This window comes from Podarcis vaucheri, assembly GCF_965113315.1.
Source record: "Podarcis vaucheri genome assembly, chromosome: 10".
Lineage (NCBI taxonomy): Eukaryota > Metazoa > Chordata > Lepidosauria > Squamata > Lacertidae > Podarcis > Podarcis vaucheri.
Genome location: NC_138748.1, coordinates 29,583,440 through 29,593,780, shown reverse-complemented (window position 1 = coordinate 29,593,780; position 10,341 = coordinate 29,583,440). Strand labels below are relative to the sequence as shown.

The window sequence follows — 10,341 nt, the reverse complement described above, 5'->3', positions numbered from 1 at the left end:
TTTCCAAACTCCCAACCCATCATGGGTTTTGACCCATGTTAGAAGGGGATTCAGTTCCCTAATTTCTGAAGCAAATTCCAGAGATTTCCCCTCAACTCATCACCTCGCTCCCCATGCTTACTGTTTTTATACTTCATTGAACCACTCCTCCAATCCACTCTCTAATCTGGGAAATACACAATAACTCACCTTCCACAAAACCCAGCAGTGAAGGAACAGAGATTAATGAGGTTAGCTGGACATAGCAACAGGAGAGGCAATCATCTCTGTCTTTGGAAGTCTAAGCTTCATAACCTCAGGACAGCTCAGAGGGAGTTTAACGGTGTTTGTGGCCATGAAGAATTTGGTAAATTACAGTAGGGAAAATGTGCAATGTGCCTTAAGTATTTTCTGCCTCATACATTCTAAACATTTTCACCAGGCAGTAAGACATTAAGGAATGTAGGTTGCTTCTGTTCTTATGAAAGAGGCCTGTGTGTCTCTAGACAGAGATCTGATTCAACAGAAAAGCGTAGTGCCTCTACTCTTTATGGTTAATGTACAACCAAAACAAAGTGCAGAACAGAGCTGAGATGTACAAGTTTTTGATAAAGATTGGGAAGACAAGATGTCAATTTTGCACTAGTGGAATGGTTAGAAATCTGTTTATGGCAAAGTGAGCATATGACTCATAACTTCTCATCCTATGATTATGAAAAATATATAGGGGAACATCAGATATAGAATTGCAGAAGTGCACGTAATATTAGTTTTGCATTGTAGAGGCAGCAACCTTTAACAATACTGTTCTCTTAAATGAAAGCACCACCACCATATCCATAGCTCTTAAATAACTTAAAAGGGAGACAAATTATACTGTTTCAAAGAAAGTCCTTAGGCAAGGCTAATAATTAAGAACTCTTTTATTCAATCAGCAAAACCAAGAATTTAAATAAAACCTCTCTTCATTCAAACTACAGGATGCGTACATTTGGGTTCTTAGTTTGTGCATTTACATTTTCTGCCACTGAGAAGACCAACTCCAGCTTTCAGCGCCATTTGTACCTTATATATTCTTATTGTACACTGTATTTACAGTAATATCCTACAACTTCAAACCATGTTACAGTTGAATGAGATAGAGAGTTTAACCATTTTATGCTACCTTTTCAGACACAGAATTGACTTGCAGGAACATTATACCTCTTGAATCCACGTTGTTAGAGGCTACTTTGTGTCTTTATAAAGGCATCTGAATTAGTCTTTTGTTTTAATTAAACAGATCCTTGTGGTCTATTTATCTTACAGAAAAGCTTGTGCACAGCACAAAATTAGTGCAAAATTGTTTTGTCAGTGCATATATTGGAACAATACGCACTTCAAGATCATGATGTTCTGAACATATTTTTCTGCAGCCTATTTTTAACGCTAATTACAGATATTTAAGAAAGTAACTAATTTTGTAAAGTATCTAAAACTGTTAGACATGAAATGAAATGGTCTATCAAAATACAAGACCCCCCCCCCGGGGGTATATTAGGCTACTGAAGGATTTGGGCTACAAACACAACCAAAACATTTGAGAACTGAATAATCATTGAACACTGGCCCTTTTCTGAGGTGGTTGTTTCTACATCGTATTGCTCAAATCACTAAAGGAATTTGGGATCTAAGATTTGCATCACAGTTGTGAAGAGACATCTTTATCAAAAGAAATTAGTATACAGTTCATTTTACAGGAGTTGCAGAATTCAGTTATTTGTTCTTGGTCATATCTTCCTAAAACTACAGACAGAAATAAAATACAGGCAGTATATAAAGTTCTGCTTTTGATCATACAAGGTGGGGTTTTTTTTTTACAAACAAACAAAAAACCCAAACAAACAAACAGCATTTTAATGTATTTATCAAATGAACTTTGTAGCTTGTGAGGCAAAAACTACACACCCTTTCAAAGCAAATTTCTTTTTGGAATCACAGTCTTCTAGTTTTACAACTCAGGCTTACAGTTTCAGTCTTTTATCAAAACTAGCAGCTGTTCGTAACAGTGGAACAAAGGCATGCAGCAACCCTTGGGGCTTGTTCCTTCTATGGAGTTATTCCTTGTATGAAGTAACAAATGACCAGGCTATTCAGATAGATTGCAAGGACCTTTGGACACAAATTAGCCTGTTTCTTTTTTTATTAAAAGTGTTACATCATATTTTATTGTTCCATAAGTGAACAGCTCTGCTGGCATTTTGAAAAATATGAACTTACTGCTCAGACATCTTATTAAATGGTTATATAAAAAATTCTTTTAAAATACATGTAGTTTGGTTTAGACAGCAACTAACTACTATGGATGCTTTATTTTTCCTTTCCATAAAGTTTCCCCCCCTCCTGAAAGGCTTTACCAGCTGACTTCAAAATTTTGCAGAAATCTTTATTTGTTAGTTAAGACATAATCTGCAAATGTCTGGAAGCATTCCCATCTTCCTGTTCAACCCCATGTATTTCTATTATAAGAGGCTGGAGCAGACTGAATCCCTTATGTTAAGGGACCTGAGGATCTTAAGTGCCACCCTACTAGCTCCCCCCCCCCCCAAAGCAAAGCCTCCTACTGCTTAATTGTCTACTCTGGGTTAATCTTAACCAGCAGTTGAAACCCAAGAACTGAAACTGATTAAAAATCATGGTTATTTATCAAATGCTGCTTGGCATTAGCCATGGTTAACCCTGGTACAGATGCAATTCTTAATCATGCTTAAAGCTTGAGGATGGATAGGGGGCATTACACAAACTTGGGAGAAGTACACAAACTCAGTTCAGGAACAGAAAATACTATATCCATACTGGTCCAAGGTGGCTGACTAAGGAATCCGCCCTCTTCTATGAACAATTCTGGGACCTTAAATGTGGGTATGAAGAAAAGCATTTCAGATTACAGGAGCCAGCCCTGCAGCCAGTTACATTTTTAAAGAGTTTAGAAATCTGATCACGCTGCAAAGGATCAGACCATTTTAGGTGTCTTAATAATACTAGAATACCGTAATTTTGCTTAACTGTAAATGAAGAAAATCTAATTCTCAGAAACAAATGCTTTCTATTGGATTGTTAAAAATAAATCTATGCATGATTATGTTATACAATATTTCATTCAAAAACAAAATACAAGAAAATAAAAACAAAAACAAAATTTGATTTTCCATTCTTTACCAGATCAAGAAGATACAATGTTCATTTGACTTCACATTATCAGCAGACAGCCTCCTTTCTAGAAATGGTAATACTGACATAATCAAAAAGGCGGAATGAATTCCTTTGGCAATTAATGTCATATCTAACTTGATGAGTCCATTTGGTATGAAATAGTTGAATTCTCTTATCTTAGAACTGCCACTGTAATTATGAACCATATTTTAAATATAGAAATCACTTAATAGAATAGAAAAAACCATAGGCCAAGATTGTAGAAGATGAGTTTTTGTAGTGCTTGGTTTTTTAAAAACTGATCCTTTATATAAAAATAACAGAAATGCACTTCCTTAACAGCAACTGGGCGCATCTATTTCCTTATTTTGCTTGTTTCAAAACTAGTGCATATTAAAAGGACTCATTCACCATCCATATCAGTACTTGTTCTATGGACGCTGAACCAGCTTGCTCTTGCCCCCTTCTTGTTCACTAAGTTTGAAGTGGGTATAAGCTAAAATTCCAAACAATGTGCATGTAATTCCAAGGCCTTGATTAATTGATAAAGGATCCTTAAACAAGAGGTACCCTCCCATGAGGGTGATGCAGAATTTGAAGTGTCCGAACATATTATAGCTATGCAGATCTGTTAAGGAGCATATACTTGTCAAATGTAAAACATGCAAAGTTCATTTATCCACTTGTATGTTGATTTCAATCCTGTGGAAAGTTTGGCTGCTTAAATCCTATTGCAGTCAATAGGCTTAATAAGCTGCCTAAAAGTGCACAAGGTTGCAGCCCATGCCTGCTACCTAGGTATCCCCATCACCTGCTTAACCCAACTTCTGATTATTTTGTTTCTATACCTCTTAATAGATCAAAAATATCTGTAAGTGGTGTACAGCACACTGCAGCAACAACAGACAACTTAAACAAGCCTGAGTTCTTACTCAGCTGCATTTTGGGTTTTTAGCTACATCTCAGCTACTATAATCGACACTTTTATGCTTTATGTATAGCAGGTCATTATCTACAAACTAAAAATTCATTATTATGATTTAATTACTATGAAATGATAAATGCATATCCAAACACTTGAGCACTGAAAAGTTGTGCTAGTAGAATCCAATGCAACTGCTTTCTGGGCACAATTTAAGGGGTTGGTTTTTACCTATAAATCAGACTGTTCCATCCTGCTGGCCACTTCTGCCTCCAGTTAAAAAGGATCTCAAGCAGCAGAGCTGGGGGAGACCAGTCTGAAATACTGGAGGATGCTGCCAGTCAGAACATGGGCCAATAGTCTGACCTGGTATAAAAAGGCTTCTTATGGCTGGTGGGTTGGAGGATTCTCCATAGCAACTTTTGTGACCAGTGAGGGGTGCGGACAGGAGAAGGTAGAGTAACCGTTACATTCCCCCACCACAGCTGAAGTAGCAGGACTGTGGTTACAAGCCACTGCATTTTTACAGTCTTGTAATCAGAACAAAACATGTTCGTTATTAGTTGGCTGGCACACTAATTTCTTTATTAAATATACCAGTGTGAATACTGAAGATATATTTTTTTCAACTGAAAGTGAGAAATAGGACTAAAAAAGAGAAAAGGATACGTGACTGGTGAAGTATTCCCAATGATCCAGTAAATAGATAAGTTCACCATAAAGGCTATGATTCCAGACAGCAGCACCATAAACTGTGGGTAAGTAATAGACACACAAAACAAAACCAAACAAAACCAAACATGAGCACTGCAACGTGTTTCAAGGCATCACTACATTAAAACGTTTGAACAGCTGTACAACATAATACAGTACAGTATAGCAAATTCACAATCAAATAAGCAAATATGGATTGTAAACAAACAAAACCCATACTGGTTTGCAAAGCACAGTGTTCTTCCTGGAAGTGGTTTGAACAGTTACTACAGGAGGCATGAATTCTCTTTGACCCTGGCAGACAACTTTAGGCCTTGATTGGGCCAGAAGCCACAATGCCATTTTTTCATTCCCAATAATTCCACAATAACATAATGGATTCTTATGTTGTTGGCATATACATTGTACAGATGTTAGCTGCCTTGGGAGTTTCAATTGTTTTCTGTCACTGCTGGGAAAGGTTTTATTTTTTTATACTGATTTTTATTATTACAGCATTATACTGTATTTTGTATTACTGTATGCTTATATTTTTTTTCAAGCTGCCTAGAGAATCTTATGTATTGGGAACCACCTAGAATAAATAAATCAATCAATCTAATTCAAATGGAATATTTTATTTTAAAGTTTTTGTTAAGATTTTTTTCTTTGAAGAGTCTGACATACCTATTCCCAAGGAGGATAGAACCATCAACTTAGCAGCCTTATTACTAGAGAGCATAATGCAGTTCTATCCTATGTTTACTCAGAAGTAAACTCCCATTATATTTGGTACAGTTCCCTCCAAGTAAATTCATACAGGATTACAATATGAGATAGGCAGAGCAATACTAACCGGGCAGATACACTAGGGGCAGATATGTTGGCATATCTTCTGTGTAAATCAAGCCCCACTGCTTCTGTCTAAGAGGTCTGTGGCTGGGGAAGGGTAAACATTACTTTACTGCCCTTCCATCAACTCCTATAGAGTGAATTTAATTACACCTGTATTTTGGGTGGTATAAGCTGCACTGACCTCTATGGGCTTTAGAGTTCATGAGTGGCTGGGACCTTCTTCATAAAATTCCCCATGATTTCAGTAACTGCATGTCCAGATTTACTTACTTAGGCCAGACTGTAACTGCAAAACTTGGGACACTCCCCCACCCTCTATTTGAAGTGGATACTCCATAAATTATATTTGGCTAAGCGGTTTCTACTTGGAGCACCACTGTTACTATGGATTATCATTTTGAAGATACTACTCAAATATGCAGGCTCAAACTTTAATTTTTTTAAAAAAAGCAGACACAAAACAAAGGCTTACCACAGCAGAAAGTGTCCAGGGACCAAATATTCCACCATCGCCAAATACTGGTTCAAAGAAGGGAACGACACACAACAGCATGCCACAAGACATGGGAGCTTGATAGTACAGCAACTGCATAGAGTTTACCTGTAGCTCATGTTGCTTCGCTCCTACCCACTAAAATCAAGAAAAATACATTAATAACCTGTGACATCCAAGTGTAATAAGTTGTAAGGAATCTTTTAGCGCCTTCTACAAAAATAGTAACGTAGATATATACATTAACAAAAATCTATACATATATTAGAGGACAGCTAAGCCCAATTTATCCAAATTTGGGAGGAAAGCTGAAACATTTGGAACATCAAAGGATTTTTCTTTACACAGGCTTAAATGACACAGGGTTGGGGTTTCTGAGAGATTCAGCATAGGTTTAGATCATCAAGAAAAAAATGCCATGTTTAACTACGGAGTCAAATTACTTCCTGAACAAGCATTAATTTTAACTGGTGGTTATAACAAAAGATATTGGTTTGCAACTACTTCATATAATTTATTTATTTTTTTAATCTTGCAGTACACAGAAGCTGCAAAATTGTAGCTGCTTAGAGAGCAGAAAACTATCTGTTTGAATCTCTTCATATGCAATGATATGAATCAAGATGGTGCTTGGAGGCCAAGACTTCTAAATAAGCTTGCAAACATGGCTGGGCTCTGAATTTAATTTATTCATGTATATACTGCTTAGTATCAAAATAGGCTTCTAAGTAGTTTGCAAAGTATAAAAACTATTTATACAAACACCCACAATTAAATACAAAAGAAAATAATTCAATTAAAACTCCACAGCAATTAAAACAGGTGACTTGGGTCAAGAGACTAAGGGGATGCCTGTGCACTTTCAAAAGCTAGCAGAACACTAACACAAATGGAACCTCTTGTATTTCAGCATAGAGTGCATTCCATAACACTGGTGCCACTAGTGAAAAAACCCACCTCAGCAGCACCACAAACTATCAGGCCAGGACAAGATTAACCAGTTTCCATTTGTTGATTTTAAAGCTGTTACTAGGCAATGGAGGGGAAGTCTGTCTCAGGTAACCTCATCCAGAGTTGTACAGGGTTTTATATTCAATGCGCCTAAATTCCTTGTTCCCTGTACAAGATCAGAACAGAGACTCCTTCCTTTTAAAAAAGCAACCTAAATTCAAGTCCTCATCCCTCTCTCATCCCCATTGTGTCTGGTACCTCTTTTGGCCTCTTAATCCTAGCCAGTTTATTCAGAAGTTAACCCACACTGGGTTCTTTGGGCCTTCCTCCCTAGTAAGTATGTTTAGGGCTATAAGCTTCATATATCACTTATAAGACCTAACTTCAGACATTTTCCCGTATTTCTTTTTACATAGAAAAGTAGCCTTTAAATCAATGTGTTTGAGAGATGGCCATGATTGAGTTTTATGAGACTGTAAGAGTGAAAATGTTAATATGTTGGTTTGTTTAAAATCCAGATTTCACTTTGAATAAATATTGCATATTTAACCCCAAAATAAAGAATGTCACCACATAATACACATTTGCCTACTGCTTGCAGACAAAGAGTTTGGTGTCAATGACCACAGTTTCGTATTTTACAGTTGTCAAGAGTGGTAAATGCACAACAATATATTAGTGGAGGACCTGCCATCTGAGATAGCCAGAAAAAAGGTAGAAGATTTAGGAGTGTTACATCAAGACAGTTATTATTTTGAATCAAAAACTGCATATGATAAAAGGTCTTTTTTTTTACTTACCACTTGATAAAGAGATGTAACTAAAACACCGAGGGAAGCAAATACCATGCCAAGAAAGTTAAATTTCACATCATAATAGGAATTTAGGAAAACGCCTAAAGTAATAGGAATCTGTAAAGGAAAGGAAAAAGAATGTTACATGTTCTATGCATTTGCTGCTCATACAATTCAACAGAACAAAACTTTTCTTATCTATAAGCCTCAAAGTCCAAACTTCAGCTGTCACGTCCAGAGATGCTGTATCAATATATAATTTGATGGAAGAAAAAGAATACCACCAATAAAAGTCACACATAAGCAATGCTATTGAAATGAAAGAAGTTACCACTAAAAATGCATCTCCTACTCAGAACATTGGGCAAGTTTCTGGTGAGATACAAGATTTTCTTCAAGAAACAGACTAAAAGACCACTATTTTGCAGAAGTGCTGTAGCAATTGCATCACATGCAGCTCACGAATATATTGGCTATGACACATCTGAGGAAATAAACATACATAATCTAAAACTCAAGTGTAATTTTTGTTTCAATGCTTTTTTTTTTTTTTTGCTCTTATGGAAGTTTATGCAAATTCAACCGACATATTAATTTACTACAACCCAAACAATTAAGATTTATTAAATCAGGGAACAGCCCTAATTGGGGAGGTTTATATGATTTTCTAGTTTTTTATGCCTCTATTGTATGGTTTTTATCTTTTCAGTGTTGTAAACTGCTCCGATATGCTTTGTGCTTTAGCGGCATATACTTTTATAAATAAAAACAACAACAGCATGGTTAGCAGTTCTTAACTGAAATGCACTGATATTGAAAATGCAGACATCTCACTCCTTCCTAACCTTTCTTATCTCCTATACTTCACAACCTCAGCTGTCCACCTTCTCCATGAGCTTCAGAAGACCAGCATACTGCACTATGCTTTTGAAAAAGGGAAGGGTCACCCCTTATTTAACAGGACTGGGCCAAGAAGGCATTTGCCTTCCCGGAACATCACTTCCCTGCATTAGAAACGGGCAATCCGATTCTTTCACTCAGGACCAGCGAGCAGGGTCGTCTGCGCCAGGCCCTCCTATTCGGCAGCAAGCCTACCTAGGGCAAACGCAGTAAGAAAAAGAAAGGGCCTCTGAGCCTGTGCAGAATGAATTAACGGCCTTCATAAACTGGGACAGGAAAAAAGGCGGGAGAGGCTTCCGGGTATCCCTTCAGAAGAAGCCAAAGCTCTGGTTTCTTTGTGCGTAGGGGTGCCAACTTGAATTAAATTATGGGTCGATCACATGATCACTATTTGAATGGCAATGCCTATTAAATTGGGGGGGGGGGCTCAAATATTTCATTGGGTGGGGGACGAAGACCCCTCGGCCCCTAGGAGTGTTTGAGGGCAGCGATGGCCTGGACGTGCGAGAGCAGCTGGCTCCCCTTTCCCTCCCCCCGGGCCTGAGGAAGGGTTTCGGGGGCCGCTCTGCCGGTGCGCAATGGCCCCCTCCCGCCCTGGCTCTCTGGCTCCCGCCCTTCTCCTCACCAGGGTGAGCTTGATGCGGGCGGGGAAGGTCTTTCCGTAAGCCACGCTCTGGATGAGGACGATGACCGGCGTGGTCATGGCCTTGGCCAGCTGGTAGGTGCCGATGGTGTTGTTCTGCAGGGAGAGGTTGGTGAAGACCACGAAGCCGCAGAAGCTGAGCGCCAGGGGCAGCACCTGGCGGGGCCGCAGGCTCTTCGGGGAGAAGATGCCCAGCGCCTGGCACATGTACAGCCCCAGCCAGGTGACGGCGAAGTGCACCAGCGTCAGCGTCAGGTTGGGGAAGCCCATCCGCACGTACAGCCACTTGTTCAGGAACACGATGCAGATGGACGCCGCCAAGTTCACCAGCAGACCCGCCGCCAGGCGGCCCCGCTCCAACGCCGGGCCCATGCTGCCGCCGGCCTCCGGGCCCAGCTCCTCGTCCGCAACCGGCGAGGCAGCCGCAGTAGCCACCGCTGCTGGGTGGTAGGCGGCGGCGGCAGCAGCAGCACTGGCCGCCGCCGCCACCACTACCACCGCCTTGCCCGCCCACTACCGGGCCACGTGGCTCCGGCGTAGGCTCTTCCGGGGCCAACAGGCCGGAGGCTCCGCCCTGGCAAAGAAGCGGCTCGCCTCACGGCGGCCCTCTTTCCCCTCAGACACTCACGCGGGGAGGAGTCCCGCCCCTCTGGCAGGCTTAGCGGAGAAGAGCCTCCGCCTCTCCCTCCGTGAGAACAGAAAGAAACGAATCCTCACCTTTCCCTTTAGCTCGGGAGAAAGGGGGCGCCTGTGATTAGTTGTTTCCCTTTTTTAAGGAAAATTCCCTTGTTCCGAACAGGATTCCTCTCAAGAAAAGGGGAAATTTGACAGCTATGCGCCTGTGCCGAATTGCGAACCCGCCTCGAAAAATTCGAGCGGGACCGTTGCCGCCCCTGAGGTGAGCTCGCGCGTTCGAACG

The 10,341-nt window shown here is 40.1% G+C and overlaps 1 protein-coding gene across 1 annotated transcript; it reads right to left on the bottom strand.

Annotated features, from left to right (window-relative positions):
* Positions 1–884: 884 nt before the first annotated feature.
* SLC35E3 (solute carrier family 35 member E3) lies at positions 885–10,098 on the bottom strand. The gene is made up of 5 exons (XM_082239863.1): positions 9,405–10,098; positions 7,886–7,996; positions 6,114–6,272; positions 4,763–4,845; positions 885–3,789 (listed from the first exon to the last, which is right to left on the bottom strand). Exons 1-5 carry the CDS (start codon positions 9,792–9,794, stop codon positions 3,603–3,605), a joined length of 930 nt encoding a protein of 309 aa, XP_082095989.1. The 5' UTR covers positions 9,795–10,098; the 3' UTR covers positions 885–3,602.
* Positions 10,099–10,341: the final 243 nt, after the last annotated feature.

What these genes read in the sequence shown, in the direction of transcription:
- SLC35E3 (XM_082239863.1), bottom strand. Translation starts at nt 9,794, where the DNA reads ATGGGCCCGGCGTTGGAGCGGGGCCGCCTGGCGGCGGGTCTGCTGGTG. An exon ending in TTACATCTCTTTATCAAGTG is followed by an intron (nt 6,273 to 7,885) that starts GTAAGTAAAAAA and finishes TCTTGATTTTAG; the next exon opens with TGGGTAGGAGCGAAGCAACA. An exon ending in GGGAATACTTCACCAGTCAC is followed by an intron (nt 3,790 to 4,762) that starts GTATCCTTTTCT and finishes AGATCTGCATAG; the next exon opens with CTATAATATGTTCGGACACT.